The following is a 25033-nucleotide window of genomic DNA, read 5'->3' as shown; positions in this document are numbered from 1 at the left end:
AATGATAATACAAAGTTATGATTGGAATAAAGCTATGATATTTTTTAAACATTAATAACATTTTATGATCTCAATTTAAACATAAACGTCCCCTCTGGGGCCTGGGTGGCTTAATCGGTTAAGCCTCCGACTCTTGGTTTTACCTCAGGTCATGATCTCTCGATTTGTTAGTTCAAGCCCTTATCCAACTCCACACAGACAATACAGAACCTGCCTGGGATTCTCTCTCTCCCTCCCTCTCGCTCTCTGCCCCTCCCCTGTGTTCTCTCTCTCTCTCTCTCTCAAAATAAATAAACTTTAAAAAATTTTTGAACATAAAACGTCCCTTAATTTTTAGTTAATTTTTTAGGTTGTTTCGAATTGCTAAGCAAATTGGCAACCTGAAACTAATTTCCAACTTTACCCATCCCCATTATGTAAATTTTAAACACGTTTTTAAACTCTGCACAAATCATAATATTCTGAAAAAAATTCAGTGTCCCACTTTTGTAACCGCATCAAAATGTAAAAACAAACTCTTCAAAGATGTTAAATAGAAAGAAAGTAAAGGGCAATTTCATCCAGGAAACCTGTAATAGTTGGCTACTTCCTCTCTCAGTAATCTCTCTTCCTGGTACAGGAGCAGGATGGTTACTAATTATTCCTTGTCCCAGAATTCTGCGTCCCTGAAATCGGCTACTGAACCTCCAAAGAACCCAGCTCGGGCAGAAAAGCGAGGCACAAACTTACCCAAACCTGTGTACCATGGTCTTACTGGAAAGAGCAGCCCTGCGGGGACAGACTGGGAAGTCAAGGTGGGGGTGGCGGTCTGGGGAGGGAAGCAATGGGGGCTTCCTAAAAGGAATGTAGGGCGCGGCGCGCAGCCCCGGGTCAAGTTCGGGCCTCACAGGTGCCTACCAGAGCCTCCGTAGCTCGGGGCGCCTGAATGAATTTCTCCCCCCCGCCCCCCCCCCCGCCCCATCCCCGGGGACCTCTGACTGGCGGAAAGGTAGATGTCACCCCCGCAGGCCGACCACACAGGCCCGGGGCGCCGAGGTGAACCCGGGTCCGAGGGTCGCCCTCTGGGTGGACCCCACCCCAGACACAAAGGGAGGAGGGCCACTCGGGCAGTCGCTCTTTCCCTTCAGCGGAGCCTGGCGTCCCTCCGGACGCCGCCGCGGCTTCAAGTCCTCGAGGGTCGCTGATGGCCGAGACTCCTCACCTTCTGCTCCCTCGCCCCTTCAGGCCAGAAATACAGCATCAGCGTCCACTTGATAACTCCTCCTCTTCGCCTCAGAACCGCGGAGCAGTCAAAGCCCGCTCCGCCCGCCCAGCCCGGACAGCGCGCGCCCGCGCACGCAAATAAATAACACTCCGAGCGCGCTCCAGCTGCTGCTAGTGGCCGCGCGCGCCTAAGGATGCGTCCTCCGCCCCACCCCATGGCGGGGGCGTGGCTAAGCCACGGGGGCGCGCCGCCGCCCTCCCTTGACAGAGGAGGGCGGCGGCGCGCTCCACGTGGCGCGCGCTGCCCTTTCCCGCCCCCTCCCTTCGGGGCGCGCCGTGCGCGCCCGGAATCCAAGATTTCTTCAGGTTTGTGGCATTAATGCTGAGGAAAGGGGAAATAAGGTCACCAGGTGCCTTAGCTGGAGGAACTAGGGGGCGGGAGGCTGGAGGAGTCTGTGAAGCTGGAGAACGGCCGGGAAAGGAGGGGACAGGTTTCTGGGCGGCGCTAAGTCCAGGAGGGGGCGCGGTCACCGCTGAGGCGTCCCGCTCACCCAGGGTGAAGCTACCTTCTCTGGGTTTGTCGTCCTCCGGACCTCCAGACATGTTCGAGGTGAAGAGCCGGAAGAAGTCGGGACCCAAGGGAGCCCCCTCGGAGCCGGGGAAGCGGAGCGACGGTGGGAAGAACCCCGAGGCCCGGGGCGGTGGAGGCGGGGGCTGGGCGGACCCCCGGACCGGCGTGAGCCTGCTGTCGCTGGGGACGTGCCTGGGCCTGGCCTGGTAAGTGGACGCGAGGCCGCCTGGGCCCTGGGTCCGGCCTCCGACGGTCGCCCCGCTCTTCCCTGGGCGCCGCGCGGTTCAGCATCCCGCTGACCTCCAAACCTCAGACCTGCGGCTTCGGTTCCTCTGCCTCAAAAAAGGACAGCCCAACTTTTTTTTTTTTTTTTTTTTTTTTTTCCCTTTTCGCTCGTTTCTTCCAACTCATTTTTACTTTGTATTAGTAATGTGCCCTGATCACTCAACTGGAGTTGAAACTAAGGCCTGGGAACCAGTCGGCCATTTCTTAAGAGATGCAGATTTGGCCAAACTTTATTAAGCGCCTGCTACGCGTCGAAAGCTTTTCCGTTCGTGTAACCCACCATTTCCTGTCCGCTGTACATTTATTTGTCTTGGACTCCGTTGCCCCACCTTCACCCCATAACTGCCTAATGGCAGGGTTTGCAACCGTTAAAGAAGTTATTATGATCTCAGGGCAACAAGCGGTTAATGATAACCTCAGAGTTTGGAGGATTTCTCATGTGTTGATCATCGTTCATGCGTTATGAATTTACGGTGTATTCCTAAATTCCAGATTGAATTTTACTACTGTGAAATGACAAAAGTGTAGTTCTGGTGTTCACCGAAAACTGAACATCTATAGTTTTTAAACCAAGCAAATAGCCATACATTGTTATAAGAAAAATTAATGTTAGAAATAACCTTAAAACCAACTTATTAATTGTATTTTCCCCATTTTCTTGAGGAATAACCTGTTTCATCTTAATAACAGGACTGATGCTTTAAATTAAAATTTCCTCCACTTTTAATTGATTTTTAAAGTATTTAGAAGATAGTTATTCATCTTCAAGAGTAAAAGAATTCTAGAAGGGACCCTGGATGTCCTTTAGACCATTTTTGATGGTATTAAATTTTGAATTATACTCTACTGGTGACTGAGTTGAAGTTAAAAGATTTGTTACAATAAACTGAATGTTATTGAATGTGCTCTTTAAAAAAAAAGACATTCATCTTAGCAATATGATATTTTGTGTATGTAATATTTTGATTTTAAAGACTAAATTTACTCTTGTAAATAAACTGCTCTTATGTCTTAAAATACATGACTCTCCCGTGCCTGGGTGGCTCAGTCAGTTGGGCTTCTGACCACCACTCAGGTCGTGATCCCCCAGACGGTGGGTTCCAGCCCCAGCGTTGGACTCTGCTGGCAGCTCAGAGCCTACTTTGGATTCTGTGTCCCCTTTCTCTGTGCTCCTCTCTCTCTCTCTCTCTCTCTCAAAAATAAGAACATTTAAAGAACTTTTTAATATAAATAAAATGCATGAATTTCTTTAGGTAAATAAGAATCCTTTTTTACTGAGAAAGCTATTCAGTAATAGGCTAAAAGATACAGATCTTTCTTGACTTAGGATGGGATTACTTCCCAGTGAGCTCATGATAAATTGAAAATATCATAAGATTCGGGGTGCCTGGGTGGCGCAGTCGGTTAAGCGTCCGACTTCAGCTAGGTCACGATCTCGCGGTCCGTGAGTTCGAGCCCCACGTCAGGCTCTGGGCCAATGGCTCAGAGCCTGGAGCCTGTTTCCGATTCTGTGTCTCCCTCTCTCTCTGCCCCTCCCCCATTCATGCTCTGTCTCTCTCTGTCCCAAAAATAAATAAACTTTGAAAAAAAAAAAATTAAAAAAAAAAAAAAGAAAATATCATAAGATGAAAATGCATTTAATGCATCTCACCTACCAAGTATTATAGTTTAGCCTAGCCTGCCTTAAATGTGTTCAGAATGCTTAACATCAGCAGACACTTGAGCAAAATCATCTAACAAGCCTTTTTTATAAGAATTGAATATCTTATATAACTTAATACTGAAAGTGAAAAAACACAATGGTTGTACTTGAATCAGTTGTATACTCTCTTAGTCACATGGCAGACAGGGAGCTAAGGCTGCCACTGCCTAGCATCAGGAGAGAGGATCCTACTAAGTCGAGGATCAGGATCACATTGCTAGCCCAGGAAAAGGTCAAAATTCAAAGTACAGTTTGTATTGAATGACCAAAAAGTCAAAAAAATTTAAGTCAAACCATTTTAAGTTGGGAATCATCTGTACATGTTGCTTCCTTCTCTCTGAAACCTAATACAATTGGTTTTAGTTACTGAATTTATTCTCATTAATTATCCAAAGACCCATATTCATAGAAGACAAATTACATCATAAAATGTTCAACTTTTCAGTAATTTGGTTACTATTCTGGGAAAACACACTAACAAATCTATAAAGGAAAACTTGAAAGGTAGACACTTTAGTGCAGGAACTTACTGTCAGTGCTCACAATAAAGACACAAGTTACATTCAAAATTTTCACTAACCTCATTTTTCATCTTTTTTCCGTTGTTTCTTGTTAGTGAAGTTTTATCTGAAAGGGTTATGCTTTAAATGCCTTGATTTTCAAAAATGGAATATGGTTACTCTTTTCCTGAACATTCAGTATTGTGCCTGAAAATGAAGCTGTAGTATGAAACAGAAGGCTAAGTGGATACTGACCTTAGTGGCCCTGGAACTCCCTTTCTTGCATAAGGTCCATTATAACAGCTTCCTTTGCTTATTTGCCTCTTTTTCATTACTAAGTTGAAACAAAGCCAGAGAAACCCTGTAAGTCCTCAGTCAGCTATCTGCCACCATCTAAGATTACTAAAGGAGCTACATAGAATCAACACCCTAAGGAAATGAACACTGTTTTGTGCTACTGGGCCCTGAATCTGAGGTGTCTGTAGACAACAATAGATAGATGAAGGAGTTGAAGAACCCTTTTGTAAGGCCAACACTAAAGTAGCCAATTAACCTGGGTCCCTTTCTCCTGTATCTTTTCCTATATGATAATGAGAAGAGGCCGAAAAACAGTAAGGGTGTTCTTCTCTTCCTGTAAAGGGTCTAATCCATCCATTCCATCTTTCATTTACTATAAACCCAACCCTGGTTTCAACAGTGAACAGATGTGGAACTTCCATCAACTGTAAGCAGTGGAGAAAGCTGATCCTTCATACTACTATAGGCTTGTCATAGGGATGAAAAGCAGCTCCACAAAGCAGTCTGAAAGAAAGGGCCAGCATATAAGAGAATAGCTGAGAGAATGCAGTAGTGTCCTAACTGCATAAATTTATAGAGATTAAATTCTCTACAACAATCCTATGAAGTCACTTTACAGATGAGACTATAACAAAGATAAATAACTTGCCCAAGATGATTATACAGCTAGTAAACAGCAGAGCCAAAGTTGCTCAGCTCCATACCTTTTTTTTTTTTTTTTTTTTTTTTTTTTTTTCTGAGAGAGAGAGCATGTGTGATCAGGGGAGGGGCAGAGGAGAGGAAGAATCCCAAGCAGCTCTGCCAAGCCTGACATGGGGCTCGAACTCATGAACTGTGAGATCGTGACCTGACCCAAAATCAAAAGCCAGACACTCAACCAACTGAGCTACTGAACCAGCTAGGTGCCCCTCAGCTCCATACTTTTAACCAGTATGATATGCTTCCTCCCTTTGATACTAATCCTTAAGAGGCCAAGATCCTAGAAATAAAAATCCCTAGTCCAGAACTATTTATAGTCCTTTTCTAACTAGAAGCTATAGCCCTTAGTAGACCCTGTCTGTCTCATCTAAACTGAGGAAGATTGGGAATAAGGGGGGCCTTGAACTTCTGTTAGAATACGCCTCTGACAAAGCCCTTTGGACACTACTCTGGATGCCAATTTCAAAAATTTAGTTTTTCAGGATTGAAGCTACTTTCTGTCAGCATTGACTTCTAGAAAATCATCCTCCTTAATGTTAAAATGAGTTAATATTTATAAATCATTTTAAATTTTTTAATGTTTTTGTTTTTTGTTTTTTTTTTGAGAGACAGACAGAGTACAAGTTAGGGAGGGGCAGATAGAGAGGGAGACAGAATCTGAAGCAGGCTTCAGGCTCTGAGCTGTCAACACAGAGCCCGATGCAGGGCTCAAACTCATGAACTGTGATATCATGGCCTAAGCCAGTCAGATGCTTAACCAACTGGGCCATCCAGGCACCCCTATGAATCATTTTAGAATAGTGCCTGGCACATCTAAGTAAAAAATAAATGTATTTTAACTCAGCACCATTCAAACCACTTTTCATTTTTTTCATTACTAGCACAAAATCAGCTTAAAAAAAATTTTTTTATGTTTTTATTAATTTTTGAAAGAGAGAGAGAAACAGCATGAGTGGGGGAGGAACAGAGAGAGAGGGAGGCACAGAATTCGAGGCAGGCTCCAGGCTCTAAGCTGTCAGCACAGAGCCCGATGCAGGGCTCAAACTCACGAACTATGAGATCATGACCTGAGCTGAAGTCGGACGCTTAACCGACTGAGCCACCCAGGCGCCCCATCCTTATGCTTGTTTTTACTTACATGCATTATTATTCATATGTAGCAATGGTCTTTTTTTTTAATCTGTTGAAAAGCTAGCCATGAAAAAAAAACCTACAAATTATCATCAGAGATATTTGCACTAACATGACATAGTTTTCTCCAAGGTTTTGCTTAATATTTTAATGTTAAAGAGAAGTCCAGAAATAGCCAGCATTAAAAGTTTTAATAAAATGAAAAGTGCTATAATGTGTTATAGTAGTGGATCAACCTTCACAAAAGTCTCTTATAATGATTTTATTCTGAATAAACACATGGATCTACAGGATAAATCCCTGTAGTAACACTGGAGTAAAGGATGATAAAACTAATCTCTGAAATTAGACTTATTTCATTAGTGTATTCTCCATCCTTGGTCTCTGTCTGATCTCAGTAAGCCTATACTCTGAAAAGAATCTCTTAAAATCCAAGAATGAAACAGCCAATATAAAAAAGAAGTCTATACATTCATCTTTGAAAATTAGGATAATGCATTTTCTAATAACCAGAAATTTATTTAAGTCATACTGGGGGGGGGGGGGGGCGCCTGGGTGGCCCAGTCGGTTAAGCGCCCGACTTCGGCTCAGGTCATGATCTTACAGTCTGTGGGTTCGAGCCCCGCATCGGGCTCTGTGCTGACAGCTCAGAGCCTGGAGCCTGCTTCCAATTCTGTGCTTCCCTCTCTCTCTCTGCCCCTCCCCTGCTCATGCTCTGTCTCTCTCTGTTGCAAAAATAAATAAAAACATTATAAAAAAAATTTTTTTTTTAAATGATAAGTCATACTAGGGGGGTGCCTGGGTGGCTTAGTTGGTTAAGCGTCCAACTTCAGCTCAGGTCATCTCATAGTTTGTGAATTGGAGCCTCACAAACAGAAAGCAGGCTTTCTGCTCTCCCAGTCCATTTTGGATCCTCTGTCCCCTTCTCTCTGCCCCTCCCCCCCATAAACATTTAAATAAATAAATATCATATTAGGGACACTTGGGTGGCTCAGTCAGTTGAGTAACCTCTTGATTTCGGCTTAGGTCAGGATCTTACAGTTTCACGGGTTCCAGCCCCATGTTAGGCTCTGCACTGACAGCATGGAGCCTGCTTGGGAGTCTGCCTCTCCTCTGCCCCTCCCCTGCTCGTGCTCTCTCTGGCTCTCTCAAAATAAATAAAAACTTTAAAAAAATAAAAATAAAAATCATATTAGCACATAGGAGGAAAGTCAATCTATACTAATTATGTAACCTGGGCTTACTCAATTCACTGTTATCTCATAGGACAGAGATTAGCCATCATCAAAAGAAACTTATTTCATTCAGTATTGTAAACATTTGTTCAAAAAGCAAAAAGTTCATTTTAGTTTTAGATAGTTTTATAGCAAGTTAGCCTAATAATGACATTTATGAGTCTGAAACATCACCTTAGCAATGGTACGCAAACCTCAGAAGTCTTTCATTTTTCTTTTGAGTTTTGGGATCTTTAAATGTTTGTCTTTCAATGGAAGTCAATTTCATAAAACACTATCAATTAGTAGTTCTCAGCTTGACTGAATACTCAGATAATCTGGGGAGCTTTGAAGATTTCTGATATCCAAGTCACATCCTACACCACATAAGTCAGAATTTCTGTGGGTGGGATCCAGGCATGAGACTTTTTAAAAGCAGACAAGTGACTCCAATATGTAGCAAAGCTTTTGAACCACTGGTCTATGTACTATGATTTAAGTACTTTCTTCATATGATTCTGCTCCACTGCTTTTTGATGACTCAATAAATAACACAAAGAATTTTAACCGCTGCTTTTTCTGAGCCCAAAGAATTGAGTCAAAGTAGATGAACCAAAATGGTATTAGATCCAAAGCATTTCTTTTGTGTTTGCTTATTTCAAGTCCTATACAAACTCTATTTATTGTTTTTAAGATTTGGATAACTTTTTTATGCTTCTACCCTTTGCTACTTTTATCAGATGAAGAATACAATCCAATTTTAAAATGGCATCTATCTAAAGTACACTTATATAGAAAATAAAGTACACCTATATGACTCGTAGTGTTGAGTATAATTAATTGTAGAGCTTATACTCCCGGCATTGCGTTATATCACCACTTTGACAATGACCTCTGTTTTCATAGTTTTTAACTATTGTTATTTTGCGACTTCTAATCATCATCTCTCTGTCCTATTCCAATTTTATTTTCTTTTCTACATTATAGTTTAAAAATACCTTTTTGGGGGTTTGTCTGGGTGGCTCAGTCGGTTAAGCGTCCAACTTCAGCTCAGGTCACGATCTCACAGTTCATGAACTCGAGCCCCACGTCGGGCTCTGTGCTGATAGCTGAGAGCCTGGAGCCTGCTTCAGATTCTGTGTCTGTCTCTCTCTCTGCCCCTCCCCTGTTCACTCTCTTTCTCTCTCAAAAATAAACATTAAAAAAAATTTTAATACTTTTTTTATACAGGTAACTCTTCTACATTTCAGTATGAAAACACTTATTTTCTAGATATTACCCATATATAGCCTTGAGAAAAATAGTAGGGATCCCATATCTTGTTCTAGATAATTCATCGTTTCTTCCTCCAAAATATTTCTTGTGCATACAACTATCACACCATCTCACTCCTGAACTTAGACTTGAACAGGAATAGTTTTCACTTTCTATTAATTTGTTGAAATAAACTACTAAAGGCTGTCACCACTCATACCAGAATTTATGTTGTCCTTACCAGAAGTATAAAATGTTCCTTCAAAATTCAAACTTGGGGGCCTGGGTGGCTCCGTCAGTTAAGCATACGACTCTTGATATCAGCTCAGGTCATGATCTCAGGGTTCATGGGATCAAGCCCCAAGTCAGGCTCTGACTTGTATGTGCTGACTTGTGCTGACAGTATGGAGCCTACTTGGGATTCTCTCTAACCCTCTCTCTCTCTCTCTCTGCCCCTCCCTCACTTGTGCACACACTCACAATAAATAAATAAACTTTTTTAAAAAATTCTAACTTAAATGGATATAAATTAGGAGGTAGTGAATTTTTTTTTTCTTTTCCAGGTTTGTATTTCAGCAGTCGGAAAAGTTTGCAAAGGTGGAAAGCCAATACCAGTTACTGAAAATAGAAACCAACAAGTTCCAAGGACTTCAAAGTAAAATCAGTTTAATTTCAGAAAAGGTAATTATTAATTGGCTTATTTGGGAAGATTTTCCCATTTTTCTTCCCTACTACCACACTTCTACCCCAGTTCATAATTTCCTTTTTCCTGCCTTTTAGACCATTACTGTCTTAACTCTCACTGGTTTTCCTACATCATTACATTCTCCCCTTTAATCCAATTTAGACTCAGATTATTTTGAAAGGAAAGGATTTTTTTTAATGTAATATATGTTACTGTTTAAAAAGACCAATATTCTCATATTGATATGACTCCAAATTTCTATTTAAGTGTCTAGGGCACTGAAAATATAATTGTTCTTTAGGTAGGTACAAAATTAGAATAGGAATGGACTTTTTGGGCAAAGATCCATCAGTTGCTTTTTTTTTTCTTCACTTTCCAGCTCGTAAATTTACATACATCTGCATATAATAATGACTAATATAAAAATAAATTTTGATTCTGTAGCCAAATGAAAATTAAAATCCATGTGTATGTTGTGTTTCTTAAACCTGCAAATGCAGATGCATTATTGCTGGAATTCTTAGATATGTGAGACAGATAAAAAAAATTTTAACTGCCATGCTTCTCAGGAGAAGTCAGCTGCAACCAATAAAGCATCATGGAGGTCTTGTCTGGCTAACAGAAATCAAGCTATCACTGGGAAACATGCCTTCTTTGTTCATTTATTCATTCACTAAACCTTTACTCATGTCATAAGGTAGACAAGGACTTGTGCTTGGCACCAAGGTGAACAAGGATTTACAAAATAGACAAATGAAATGGAGGGTCTGAGTTCCTGCAGCCTCGTGCACAGAATTAGTATATAATCCCCCAGAAGAGAAAAGCCATGGATGAAAATTATACACCTCTCACATATGTCAGGGGATTCCGTAGAGGGTAAGCTTAGGGGCCTTGGAAAGAAACTGCATAGGACTGCAAGAATGGGTATTTTGACATAGGGCTCAAGTTGGAATCTGGTTGTACTTGTTGGGGCTATAAAATTATAAAATATGTAATGGGGCTCGAAACCACGAACTGTGATATCATGACTTGAGCCAAAACCAATTAGATGCTCAACCAACTGAGCCACCCAGGCGCCCCTGAAAATTTTATTTTTAAGTAATGTCTACACCCAATGTGGGACTCGAACTTACAACCCCGGGATCGAGAGTTGCATGCTCTATATATGTATATATATATATGTATACACACACACACGCACACACACACACACATATTTATAGAAAACAATTAGAAAAATTATGGGGAAAAAAATCCCAGGAGATAGGAACTCCATGTACTTAAAAGCTATTGAAAATAAATTTTGAAGAAAGACTTCCTTTTTAAGTGAAAAATTTGGTGGCAATTAAAATGCTTTTTGAGGCAGATTTTTAAAATATCATCATGGGATCCAAGAAATATTCAGTCTTCGCAAAACTCTTTCTCTCCCAGTCTTCCCTAGGAGTAGTTCAACAATAGCTGCCTTTTCGCAAAGCTGGTCCTAAAGGCCAGCATAATCAGTAGGAGGGGAAAACAACTAGATGTGGGCTCTCATCACAACTGTGTGACCTTGGAAAAATCACTTTAACTTCTCTTGGCCTCTATTTCATCTATTCTCATTAAATGAGAATAACAGGATTTTTATGAGGATCAGATGTGATATAATGTATATGCAAACTTTTGTAAACTTTAAATAGTAATAAATTTAAGGTATTAAGCCCTTTTTCAAAAAATATGAAAAAACTATTAGGATACATTGACAGCCCCTAAATGCAAATTATTGTAGCATGCTAAACACCATGTATTTTTAGATTAAATCTTGAGACCTTTACTATGGTGAAAAGTTGATCTTGTACTTGGTTGGGGTCTTACAATGATGGTCTGATAAACAGCCTAAATAGGAAATTACCTTCGGTGAAGATAAGCTTACCTCTTCAAAATGCTGATATTAAGACAACTAACAGTATTACTGATGTACAAATATTTCTCAGAATTAATTTCTAGGGGCACCTGGGTGGCTCAGTTGGTTAAGTGTCCAACTTCGGCTCAGGTCATGATCTTGCGGTTTGTGAGTTCCAGCCGCGCATCGGGCTCTGTACTGACAGCTCAGAGCCTGGAGCCTGCTTCGGATTCTGTGTCTCCCTCTCTCTCCACCCCTCCCCCACTCACGCTCTGTCTCTGTCTCTCAAAAAATGAATAAATGTTAAAAAAAATTTAAAAAAAATTTTCTAAAGGATCTTGTATTATAGCTACATGTGTACATTAAAAATAATTTTTTAAAGATCTTATTTTTTTTTAAGTTTATTTATTTTGAGATAGAGCATGTGAACAACGGAGGGGCAGGGAGAGAGGATCCCAAGCAGGTTGTACACCGCCAGCACAAGAGTCCAACATGGGCCTCGAACCCACGAACCGTGATATCATGACTTGAGCCGAAACCAATTAGATGCTCAACCAACTGAGCCACCCAGGCACCCCTGAAGATTTTATTTTATTTTTATTTATTTATTTATTTATTTATTTATTTATTAATGTTTATTTATTTTTGAGACCGAGAGAGACAGAGCATGAACGGAGGAGGGTCAGAGAGAAAGGGAGACACAGAATCCGAAGCAGGCTCTAGGCTCCGAGCTGTCAGCACAGAGCTCGACGCGGGGCTCGAACTCACAGACTGTGAAATCATAACCTGAACTGAAGTCAGATGCTTAACCAACTGAGCCACCCAGGCGCCCCTGAAAATTTTATTTTTAAGTAATGTCTACACTCAATGTGGGACTCGAACTTACAACCCTGGGATCAAGAGTTGCATGCTCTATTGACTGAACCAGCCAGGCACCCATCAAAATAATTTTTAAACAAGGCTTCAGAATGGTTTTATTATATTTGGTCACACATTGTTCCTAGCTTTCACCTGGGATTGCTTCAGATCTTGACTGGGTAGGCCTAGAAGGTTTATGGCCATTCTTCCTAAATATCAACAAACATGTTTTTTATACCATAAGTTACAGGGGCTACAAAAAAGCATTAGACATGCTCTCTTCCCCAAGGAATTTAGAAGCTTTCATATCTTCACCTAATAACATCAGTCTGTTGAAGAGTCAGATTTCGGAGTCACTTCTAAGCCTTTCCTCATTTCAGACTGCTGATCTCCCCTCAAAGCATCCATTCTCCCCATGCTAATTCTGTCATGACACGAATCATAATCTATTGTCAGTTTTTGTTGTCATTAATTTGCCTCCTTTACTGCTCTTTAGAGCCAACACTGTGTTTTTTATCTCTATACCCCTGATGCCTAATAATGGAACAAAGGATAATCAAGAAATCTGTTATTTTTTAAGTTTATTTATTTATTTTGAGAGAAAGACAGCATGAGCAGGGGAGGAGTAGAGAGAGAGAGAAAATCCCAAGCAGGCTCCGCACTGTCAGCACAGAGCCCAACGCAGGGCTGAAACTCACAAAACTGTGAGATCATGAGAGCCAAAACTGAGAGTCGGACGCCTAACTGACTGAGGCACCCCGATGATCAATAAATCTTAATAGATCTCCAGAATGTGATGTAAAAGATCCAAAGTGCTGTCTCCTCTGTCCTGTTATAAAGTCAGGAACCATATTATGTCTATATTTTCATACCTAGTGTGTAGCACGAGGTCTGGCACAGAGCGAACGCTCAAAAATTCTTTAATTATGTGTGCTAAGTACCAAACAGGTGTCAAATTACACAACACAATAGGTGCTCCAGGAGTTTGGGCTGTCAGGGCTAGGGCTGTGGAGGAATGCTGCACTGAGGGGTGAGATCTGGTCTGAACCTTAAAGGAAAGACAGAACTTAGCTAAGCAACAAGGAGGGAAGAATAACATATAGAGATAAATTTAGGACTTTATCATATTAGAAGTATTAGGAAACATTGTGGGTTTTTTAATGTTGTACCATCATGTTCATGGCAGTTTTTAAAAGCTTAATTTGGCTCTAGTGTGTAGGATGATTTAAAAAAGTAACTAGAAGCAGACATTAGATAATACTTCTGGAATATTTTCCTTGATCATTGAAGTCTGGTTTTGGTGCCCCATGTAAGTGCTTCCATAATTCTTCCCCTGTCATAACACACGTAGACTTGGCTTTCTCCTCTATTAAACTAAGCTGCCTAAGGGCAGAACCATGTCTTTTATAGTATTATGTCTTCAGCACTATGCTGAAATATTTAATAAGTTAATGATCATTCTAGACCTTCCTGTAGTCTCTAAGGCTGTTATCTATACGTAAGTTTAGACTAAAAGAGGTCTACAGCTTGACCCGTCTCTATTCTAGGCACATATGAGGAGATGCCAGAAAGTTTACTGCAATATAGATACTTATTAGCACAGATTACTATTTGATGTGAGTTGCCTCACTGAACATGATTTTTATTCATTTTTGCCTTTGTTATAGCTATAAGATCTGATTCTGGTACCTTCTCTGTAAGAGGTCAGTCAAGAAATTTTCAGGCACAAACTCTTCCAGAATCATAGAACTTAAGAAATAAATCTGTGATTAACTAGAATTCTATGATTAACTAGAATTCTGTGATTAACTAGAATTAACTAGGTTACAGTTTCTTTTTTTAATATTTTTTTTTAACGTTTATTTTTGAGACAGAGAGAGACAGAGCATGAACGGGGGAGGGTCAGAGAGAGGGAGACACAGAATCTGAAACAGGCTCCAGGCTCTGAGCTGTCAGCACAGAGCCCGACGCGGGGCTTGAACTCACAGACCGCGAGATCATGACCTGAGCCGAAGTCGGTGGCTTAACTGACTGATCCACCCAGATGCCCCTAGGTTACAGTTTCTAAAAAAAGCCAAATAACTTATAAAAATGACAACTAGGTTGCTCTCCATTGGAGTAAGAAAAGAAGGAAATGTGATATACTTCAGGCTTCTTTGACATTATTTCTTTCTTGAATATCCTTCCATGAAAATGTGGAAATATTTAGATTTATAAATTCAGGTGTATGTTTTTCTACCATAGTGCTAATCTATCACATTTATTTAAAAATGTTTTTCTGTCATTATGCTTCTTATATAATTGGATATCTTAGACATATTCAGAATTTGAACTGGGGATGTGATTGTTAAAGTGTGTTTCCCTAATATAAAAGTTATTAAGTAGCTTTGGGAATTGTTTTGTGTTATAAATACAGCTTGAGTCTACTGAAAGTATCCTGCAGGAAGCTACATCATCCATGTCCTTGGTGACCCAGTTTGAGCAGGAAGTATCCAGCCTGCAAAGTACCATGCATGACATTCAAAATAGTGAAGAGCTGCTCACCCAAAAGATGCAAAGCCTTAATGAGAAATTCCAGAATGTTTCAGATTTCTGGAAAAGAAGCCTAGATGAAATGAATGTTAATACAGACACTTTCAAATCAGAATCAAAACACATACATTCTCAAGTTACGGTCCAAATTAACTCAGCTGAACAAGAAATAAAATTGCTCACTGAAAGGCTAAAAGATTTGGAAGATAGCACACTAAGAAATATTAGAACAGTAAAAAGACAAGAAGAAGAGGATCTTCTGCGAGTAGAAGAGCAGCTTGGCTCTGATACAAAAGCAGTTGAAAAGTTAGAAGAGGAACAGCATGCTCTCTTTGCCAGAGATGAAGACCTGACTCATAAGCTTTCCAGCTATGAACCCAAAGTTGAAGAATGCAAGACACATTTGCCAGCAATTGAAAGTGCTGTTCGCTCTGTTCTCAGGGTCTCTCAGGATCTGATAGGGACAGAAAAAAAAATAGAAGACTTGACTACTCAGATGTTTAATATGGAAGATGATATGCTGAAAGCAGTATCTGAAATAATGGAGATGCAGAAAACCCTTGAAGGAATTCAGTATGATAATAGCATATTAAAGATGCAAAATGAACTCGATGTTCTAAAAGGAAAAGTTCATGATTTTATGGTATATTCAAATACAAGAGAAAAGGGAACTTTAGAAGAATATAATCTAGAAAATAAAGGAATTGATGATGATTTTTAAATGCACTACATTTATTTTGATGACCATATTGTTATACGTAAACTTATTGTTTCCATGCTTTTATGTTATTTTGATATGCCTCACTTTATCCTACATTACCAGCAAGTAAGTGAGATATTCACACACTTGGATTATCCAGATAATCAAAGCTTACCCTTTTAAGCAATAAAATTTATTTCATTTTGGCCATTTTAAATAGAAATATTTCCAAAATAACTTCTCTACTTTTTTAAAGCAATATACTTAATATTTTTAAATGATTTTCTAATAATTAATGGGCATTACTGTGAATTTCACCTATTATATTGGACCCAAATATATTAACATGGCTAGAAGCTATAGAGGAGTATTTCCCTTCTCACTAAATGACCCTAGTTTGCTATATTTTCAAACCTTATGTCTATTTCTTATACCTTTATTACCACCTAAAGATGCGACCCATTGGCCCAAGGTTGGGTGGGAATGTGCCTGCCCTAATCAGTTCTGCATTTCCTTTGTAATTTACTGCAAGCCAAGATCCAGACCACCAAGTGCATAGGGAATTTGTCTAAAATGAAAAATAAGATGCCCAAGGAGGAACTTAAGGTGCTTTGCTATGGATTAATATGTACTTTTTGAAAACTATGGAGCCTGGGAAACATTTTTACTTTTTATTAAGGTTCTAAAATATGTTACAGATACTTGTAAGAATTTTTAAATAAGAGTAAATATGGGGGTGCCTGGCTGGTTCAGTCCATAGAGTATACCACTCTTGATCTCAAGGTCATGAGTTTAAGCCCCATGTTGGGCATAGGGATTATTTACATTTTTTTTAATTAAAAAAAAAAAGTAAAGATGTTTCTATTGAAGTTTTTACCCTATGAATTAAGTGTGTATCCTCTGAAGTATGGACTGTTGGAATATCTTTGTATACCTGGGCTTTGTTTTTTCAAAGGTTCTATCTGTGTTACAGACTCTTGAGTTTGCTAGATACATGGTCTCTAGATAAATTATTTTATCTACAATAAAAATATACCAATACACCTGTGGCCTATTTTAAAGAGGAAAAAGCAACATAATGAGAAATTATGGTAACTATAAGGTAATTAAGCATATGTCATTGTTTTAAAGAGCTCCCAAACTACCCATGCCAATTTGTTTTACATAGTGATTTTATTTTATTCTAACTCATATAATGGAGTCATAAGGAATAAGATGTAGACATACTGAGATGTGATTAAGGGGAGATCTAGTCAGATTTTTCAAATAATGATAATCGGAAAATGTTCAGGGTTGGGGGAACACATAAGACTCTTATTGGTGACTGATGTATCAAAGTGTCCAAGCTTGGCATTGAAAACTGAGTCAATTGCATATGGAAGGAAGTACTATTCTTACTTGTGTATTCTTGCCAATAACCAACTATAGTCCCAGTTTTATTATGTAATATCAGTGGAATTAAACACAGCTTGAGGGGCACCTGGCTGGCTCACTTGAAAGAGCATGTGACTGTTCATCTCGGGATTGCGAGTTTGAGCCCCATGTTTGGTGTAGAGATTTTTTAAATAAATTAAAATATTAAATAAATTTTAAAAAATAAGTTTAAATGCATGATCATAGTTATAAAAAATAAACACAAAGAACTTGAAAGCAGTCAATTGTGAAAAGTAGTTGTGGTCAGGTAGTTTTATTATGTAAATTTGCACATTTTTTTTAAAATCCCAAACAAGTTCTATTTTGGGTTTAGGAGGTCCTATGGTAGGTAGACAGCCATGGGTCATAAAGATAAGCCTGAAAGAATGCTACTATTAAAAGCATAGCATTAATTTCTGGAATCTTAACATTAAATCCCTTGACTTCTGAATGTCTTAAGTTCTTATCTGTGTGCACTGACAAAATTGTTTTTGTTTACTTTTATTTTAATGCTAATAAAATAGATTCTGAACTTCACTAGAACTTTGTTATTTCAGCTTCCAACCCAACATGTCAGATGTGATCTTCAGTTTTATTTATTTATTTGGCCTATTACCATATTTGATACATCATTATTAACTTGTATATACCATAGTACTGGTTACAGAAAATGAATGGAAACAAGATGGCCATTCTGTTCTATAGTGACAGTTACAAGGGAATCAAAAACTGCCTTTCTCTAAGTATTTCACGAGAAAACTATTGCGTACATGTATATGCATATTATGTACATGTGCATATCTATATTTTCCTTTATTCAGTTTTTCCTCTAAAAACCTGTCAGATTTAGATGTACCTGATTTGTCTTCTGTTTCTTACATTCATTTATATAACACAGATCCTTGAAATTTCAAGAACTTCCTGTGTATCAAATATTAAATTATACTGTTAGTCTTTCCTTTAAGGAAGATTACCATACTCTAAAACACATTTTTGTATCTTTGTAATTGATAACAAATTTTATATCAGTTAATTTCTGATAGAGTACTGGGTCCATTTTTTTAATTTAGTACAAGTAAATCACTTTTACAAAACAAACACCTAATTTTTTTAACTTCTGGATGCAAAGTTTAAAAATCTATTTATGGAGTGCCTGGATGATTCAGTAGGTTAAGCGTCCAACTCTTGGTTTCAGCTCAAGGTGTAATCTCATGGTTCATGAGTTCGAGTCCCCTGTCGGGCTCTGTGCTGGCAGTGCAGAACCTGCTTGGGATTCCCGCGCTCCCTCTCTCTCTGCCCTTCCCTCACTTGTGTGTGCTATTTCTGTCTCTCAAATAAACTTAAAAGAATCTATTTATGTTGGTTAAGCATCCAACTTTGGCTCAGGTCATGATCTCACAGTCCATGAGTTCGAGCCCTGCGTCGGGCTCTGTGCTGACAGCTCAGAGCCTGGAGCCTACTTCAGATTCTGTGTCTCCCTCTCTCTACCCCTCCCCCATTCATGCTCTGTCTCTGTCTCAAAAATAAATAAACGTCAAAGAAAAAATTAAAAAATATGTATTTCCTTAAATTTTGCCTAATGATTGTAAGCTGTTGACTAAGTGTACTTTTATATTTTATAATGAAAAATAAAAATGTTGATTTATTATCCATATGGTTTAATGGAAAACTAGTAAGATACAAAGTCAATGGCATTATTTTTCATCTTAACCTGATTACCTTTCTATGAATCTATAATCGTGATCCAAGATTAATATGTCATTAAAAATAATGATACTGCAAATTCACCAAACACATGGAAAAAACTCATTTCTCTATATACTTACTTCATATTTGCACAGGTGGCAAAAGCTCTGCAAATTTGCCCATCATCTGTTTTGTTTTTTTTAGTTCAGCTATAAAGTATTAATTTAATATGAATCAAAATGCTCCATCGCAGCTTTCACAGCAAGGGAGGAGAGAACTAGCATTTTGAGTCTATTATGTGTCAAATGCTGCTAGGAAGTCTATGTTCATCATTGTCAACAGTAACAGCTCTGTGTATTGAGTACCTACCATGACCCATATTATCACTACTTCCCACTACAACTTTGCTAGCCTTGACACCCATTATTCAAATGAGGAAATTGGGGCTTACCAAGGTTAGAAAACTTGTAGTCACACTGCTACGTCTGTCTAACTCCAGAGGCTACTGACCTCCCACTATACAATGCAACCTGCTACTGTTCAATCATGGGGAGAAAATTACAAGAAATCTGTCAATAGAACCATCTTGAGAATTCAAAAAACTAATTCTGCCAAATGTGTCTCTTCCATGTCACCATTAAACAAGACTGTAAGTCACCCAAAGGTTGTAACTATGACCTAAAATTGTTTGGGCCTTGGGCATAAGAAGGAACTGATAAATGTTTAGGCAAGAGTGGGAAAGCGAGATGGAGAAAAAGCCTTAGGCCAGAATCTTCCAATCTAGGCTCTGCCACTAACTGTGTGTTCTTGGGCACTTTATTTGGGGGCTTAGATTTTTAATTTGTAAAATGAGGGAATTATATCAAAAAATCTCTGGGGCGCCTGGGTGGCTCAGTCGGTTGAGCGTCAGACTTCGGCTCAGGTCATGATCTCACAGCTTGTGAGTTCGAGCCCCGCGTTGGGCTCTGTGCTGACAGCTCAGAGCCTGGAGCCTGCTTCTGCTTCTGCTTCTGTGTCTCCCTCTCTCTCTGCCCCAAACCACTTGCATTCTGTCTCTGTCTCTCTCAAAAATAAATAAACATTAAAAAAAAAATATTTTTTTAATCTCTAAGACCCCTTCTGGCTTTACATGGTTTTAAATTTTAGAGATTAATAAAATTTCCAGGTCCTTTAGTTATAGTTCAAAGATCTTTTATCAAAGTTTTGGGAAAACCAGTTGGACCCACATCATTCCCTTGAACCATGTTGCTCCACTTGCAGATTGAGATAATACTGACCATTACAGGACAGCATCTAGCTTAGTACCTTGCATATATGATAGGAATTTGGTAAATATTTAAATTTCTGACTGAATCTTGTGAATCTTTTTGGTAGACTCTCCAACTCTTCTGTCCATTCTAGGCAAATAATTTAAACAAGCCCTAAGTAATTCTAAAAACAATTTTGTGAAACAATTTCAAGACTATTCCTACACTGTGTTCAGTTAATATGTTAGTAAAGATCAATAGAAGTTCATGATAAATTGCTTTTATAAGCTATCAAGTGAAAGAGAGCCTTACTAGCAGTTTCTTAATGATCTGATCCTTATAAAAATAAAGTTCTGGAGCGTCTGGGTGGCTCAGTGGGTTAAGCATTTGACTCCTGATTTTAACTCAAGTCATGATCTCATGGGCTCCTGAATTTGAGCCCCATGTGGAGCCCCTAGGTGGGCTCTTCCCTCACAGGGTGGAGCCTGCTTGGAATTCTTCTCCCCTCACTCTCTCTCAAAAATAAATAAATAATTAAAAAATAAAGTAGGCTCTTTCTGAGGACTCTTAACTGTGTAATGCTGGTAAGCTACATTTACTCTACCAGAGTAGATATGTTAATAAATAATAACCTAATAATGAAATGGAAGAAATAAGCCATCTACTTTCTTCACCCTTTGGAGGCTCTGTTTCAGCAAATACACTTGCAAAACCTTTCCCTTAAAAAAAAACAGTGCTTTTGCAATCACTACTTGATTTCCTTCCGGTTTGTGGTTACTCTTTAATGTCACACCAATAATAACATTTTCATATTCTAACTTCACTACCAAAAAATATTTTGGGCCATCTCTCCCCACCATTAAATAACATAGCATAAACCTACTGAGGAGAAAAGTCCTAAAATATGTTTTGAAATCAAACATATGGGCAAGGAGGGGGAATCACTACTATGAGTTAACTATTCTACATTTCAGCTTGTCATAGCTGCCAGGCAGTTATGTGGCTCAAAATGTTCATCAACTAGGGGTTGGATGGGATGGGGAAAAAATGTTCAGCAACTAATGTATCCAAGTTAAACCAAAATGACAATTTATAGATATCAGTATTACAATGGATGGTGGGGAGGGAGGATGGCATGGAAATATACAAAAGTTGCGAACCACTTGTATTTGAAATCACAGGATTTTAGAACTTTGGAGATAGTTTTTTTATTCTCTGGTTGTTTTGCTTTTTACATATCTATCCTCTGCTAAACTGAGTTGAGGTCACAACCCAAGCTGTACTCATCTTTATGTCCCTCACACTTGGTATGCCTAAAATACTAGGAATTTAAGAATTAGTTAATTGAATTATTCATGGATAGATACCCCAGGAAATTATTCATAAAAGTAATAGGAGAGGGGAACCTGGCTTTTTCAGTTGGTAGAGCATGTGACTTGATCTCTGGGTTGTAAGTCCAACCCATGTTGGGTGTGGAAATTACTTAAAAATAAAATCTTTAAATGTAATAGGACAATAAAGATATGCATATGGAGTCTTGGGCATTGGCCCCTTCATTCTAGCACTTGAAATAGCTACAAACTTATGTTTCAAAAATTATGGAGGCGCATGGGTAGCTCAGTCAGTTAAGCATCTGACTATAGCTCAGATCACGATCTCGTATTTGGTGAGTTCAAGTCCCGCATAGGGCTCTGTGCTGGGCATGGAGGCTGCTTCAAATTCTGTGTCTCCCTCTCTGCCCATCCTCACCTCACTCTCTGTCTCTCAAAAATGAATAAACATTAAAAAACAAAATAAATAGCACCTAAAATTTAAGTTGAATTTTAAATATTAAGCTTTTAATCAAGTTAATTATTGTGGTGTTATATTTTCTTATAGTGTCAGAAGTCTGAAGCTATCGTGGAACAGTGGAAGTCTTTTCAAATAATTGCCCATCTGAAGCGTCTACAGGAGGAAATTTATGAAGTGAAAACTTGGTCCAACAGGATAACTGAAAAACAAAATATACTGAACAACAATTTGACAACTCTTTCTCAAGATGTAACAAAAGTAGACCAAAGTACAACTTCCATGGCAAAAGATGTTGGTCTCAAGATTACAACTGTAAAAACAGATATACGACGTATTTCAGGTTTAGTAACTGATGCAACATCATTGACAGATTCTGTGCAAGAATTAGAAAATAAAATAGAAAAAATAGAAAAAGATACAGTAAAAAACATAGGTGATCTTCTTTCAAGTAGCATCGATCGAACAGCAATGCTCCGGAAGACAGCATCTGAAAATTCACAAAAAATTAACTCTATTAAGAAGATACTTTCAGAGCTAAAGAATAATTTCAACAAGCACACAGATAGGTTTTTAAGCTTAGAAAGTGATAGAGCTAAAGTTATGAAGACCGTGACTTTTGCAAATGATCTAAAACCAAAGGTGTATAATCTAAAGAAGGACTTTTCCCGTTTGGAACCATTGGTAAATGATTTAACACTACGCATTGGAAGATTGGTTACTGACTTACTACAACGAGAGAAAGAAATTGCTTTCTTAAATGAAAAAATATCTAATTTAACAATAGTCCGAGCTGAGATTAAGGATATGAAAGATGAAATAACACACATTTCAGATATGGATTAGTTTGAAATTATTTAAACTGAAATAACTTTTTTAATAACATGACCTTAGTCATGTCATAAAAATACTTATGACTCAGAAATAATGAAATTTTGGAGCAAATATCATTTTGTATTTGATTTGTGAAACTCAATAAAGGAAACCTCATTTAAATGGAGTTGAGAGGCCAGAAGGGGGAGTTCTCGTAGCCCTTTGCCAAACAGGAAGAAGCCTATACTTGACTACCCCAGCAGGAGGAAGGAACATTTTCTCCCTGAGGCAGCAGCCCAGCCAGTGAGAGACTGTCACAACTCAATCAATGAGAAGCCACCACATTTCAAACTCCCAGGTTACTCCAATGGACTCTTTGTTTATAACAATCCCTCCCAACAGCCCCCCTTCCTCTATAAAAAGTAGTCCTCTCCTTTGTTCTCCAGGATTGCCTACCGTTTTGCCATAGCTTGCATGTCCCAAATTGCAATTGTTATTCCTAAATAAACCCATTTTGCTGGTGAAATAGCCGGCTGTTTTAAGATTAACGGATTCTGTTTTGTACAGTAAAAACAAAATATTTTAAAGGGTTGAGCACTTGATTTTCCAAAATTAATATGCTCATACATATACTTGCAACTTTATATAGCAAGAACCCTATGCATACCCAACACGCGTGCACCCACACATACACACACATTCAGACAAGTTGGGAGAAAGGATCTGCCAATCTACCACTGGGAAATCTAGATGGGGCAGGATCTGAACCCCACTTGCCCTCATTGACCTTTGACTGCCAGGGAGCATAGTATGTATGGTTTGGGCCCTAACTGGAGAACTGCCTATCAGGATCAGAACTGTAGCATTCATTATCCATTTAGAAGGGAAACTAGAAAGGTCATAGCCAGCGAGCTTCAGGAAAAGAATCATGTAAGCCTTCCTGGGTCTTTCATGGCTTTAAGAAACAAGTAAAGATTATCTAAGATAGAGTAGGGAAGTGGCAGCTAGAGCAGTTTAAGGGAGAGGCATCACAGATTGCAGGGGGTCTGCCAAGCCTCAGATGGAGAGTGCTCCAAAGGAACACAACTCATATGGTGCTGATGTGACTAGAGCAGCCTAAGCAGAGAAGAAAATTCTAACATTTAAAACAGCATTATGTAACTCTACTTATATGAAATTCTAGAAAATGCAAACTATAAAGGCAGAAAATAGATCAGTGGTTGCTTAGGGATGGTGAGAGGTACAGATCACAAAGAGGCACAAAGAAATCTTAAGGAGTAAAGGGTATTTATTATGATGATGGTTTCACGGGTATATACATGTGTCAAAATTCATCAAATTGTATTCTTTAAATATGTGTTTATTCTACATTATTCCTCAATAAAGTTGTGAAATAAAGTACAATAATCTTAAAAAAAAAAAAAACCCACATACCATTAGTCCCAGTTTCAAATGCCTGGCATGAAAGGTGTGCAGATGCACAGAACTAGTCAGAGTATGTAGCTAACTTCCATGACAAAAAGCCCAAGGCACAGGGACCAGCCATTCTAGGATAAGAATTCATAAACTCTGAGTTGACTAGCTCATGTCTGATTTAATTTAGTAGGAACATATACAGTAGAAACATAATAGAAATATAGTAGAAACAACATGAGACTTTGAAATCAGAGAGATCTGGGGTCCAATCTTGGCTCTATCACCACAGAGCTCTGTGGCTTTAAATAAATTTAGTGTATATGAACTTTAATTTCTTCATCTGTAAGTAAAGACAACAATTTCTGCTTCACAAGACTGCTGTGAATATTACCATTAACATACCTTTTTTAAAAGATGTTATTCCTTTTTTTAAGTTTATTTTATTTTGAGAGAGAGAGAAAGAAACACAGGGGAGGTGGGGGAGAGGGAGAGAGAAAGAGAACTCCAAGCAGGCTTCATGCTCAGCACGGAGCCTGAAGCAGGGCTTGATCCCATGACCGAAAGATCATCACCTGAGCCGATTATCAAAAGTCAGATGCTTAACCAACTGACCCACCCAGGAGCCCCACCATTAACATATCTGAAGTGCCTGGCACATCTAATAAAGGACAAAGCCATTAACTAATACAACAAAAGTTACATGGTATGGAACTATTTTTTTGGAAATAGCTCTACACCCCACAGGGTATCACAATAGTACATCCTAATGCAGTACAATACATATAACTTACAAAATATATGTTGACTGTTTCAATAAGGCTTCCTGTCAACAGTAGGGTACTACTAGTTAAGTTTTGGGTAAGTCAAAGCTGTATATGGGATTTTGACAGTGTATGTATGGCGGGGGTGGGGGTGTGGTGGAAATCAGCACCCCTAATACCACCACCCTGAGTTGTTCAACGGTCAACTATATATAATTTCTTATGCTAAAGAAACAGTATGCAATTCCTAATTTAGCAGCAAGACTGCTATGCACCATGAACATTTTGGACATTTTTTCTATCCCAAAAATGGTATCCCAGAAATGTTAAACTCATTTTTCTAAGTTTCTTTTTTTTTTTTAATTTTAAATTTTTGTTTAAATCCAAGTGGATTAACAC

General features: G+C 38.8%; 2 protein-coding genes across 10 annotated transcripts in view; one reads left to right on the top strand and one right to left on the bottom strand.

The window, feature by feature from the left end:
- Positions 1-1378, bottom strand: part of APAF1 (apoptotic peptidase activating factor 1) — an 89576-nt gene extending 88198 nt beyond the window's left edge. For 3 of the 7 annotated variants that reach the window (XM_019835370.3, XM_045062209.1, XM_023257354.2), the window contains exon 1: positions 1202-1373. The gene's annotated coding sequence lies outside the window, so the exon portion shown is untranslated. Of the gene's footprint in view, positions 1-729; positions 911-1201 lie in introns of those variants that run through there. The other 4 variants (XM_045062211.1, XM_023257355.2, XM_045062208.1 and 1 more) reach the window with 4 other exon arrangements.
- A 90-nt stretch (positions 1379-1468) lies between these two features.
- On the top strand, positions 1469-23005 carry LOC105260059 (IKBKB interacting protein). 3 transcript variants are annotated; one of them, XM_023257352.2, is made up of 4 exons: positions 1469-1569; positions 1759-1980; positions 9420-9537; positions 14695-17460. In XM_023257352.2, the coding sequence occupies exons 2-4, from the start codon at positions 1805-1807 to the stop codon at positions 15529-15531; spliced, it is 1131 nt and encodes a 376-aa protein (XP_023113120.2). In that variant the 5' UTR covers positions 1469-1569; positions 1759-1804; the 3' UTR covers positions 15532-17460. The 3 variants fall into 3 exon arrangements, with proteins under 3 accessions (XP_023113120.2, XP_023113119.1, XP_023113118.2); XM_023257351.2 differs by lacking the exons at positions 1469-1569; positions 14695-17460 and adding an exon at positions 21735-23005 and having other exon boundaries at positions 1576-1980; XM_023257350.2 differs by lacking the exon at positions 1469-1569 and having other exon boundaries at positions 1576-1980.
- The last annotated feature ends 2028 nt before the right edge of the window (positions 23006-25033 follow it).

This window comes from Felis catus, chromosome B4 (assembly GCF_018350175.1).
Source record: "Felis catus isolate Fca126 chromosome B4, F.catus_Fca126_mat1.0, whole genome shotgun sequence".
Taxonomy (NCBI): domain Eukaryota; kingdom Metazoa; phylum Chordata; class Mammalia; order Carnivora; family Felidae; genus Felis; species Felis catus.
This window is presented reverse-complemented; position numbering and strand designations above follow the sequence as displayed.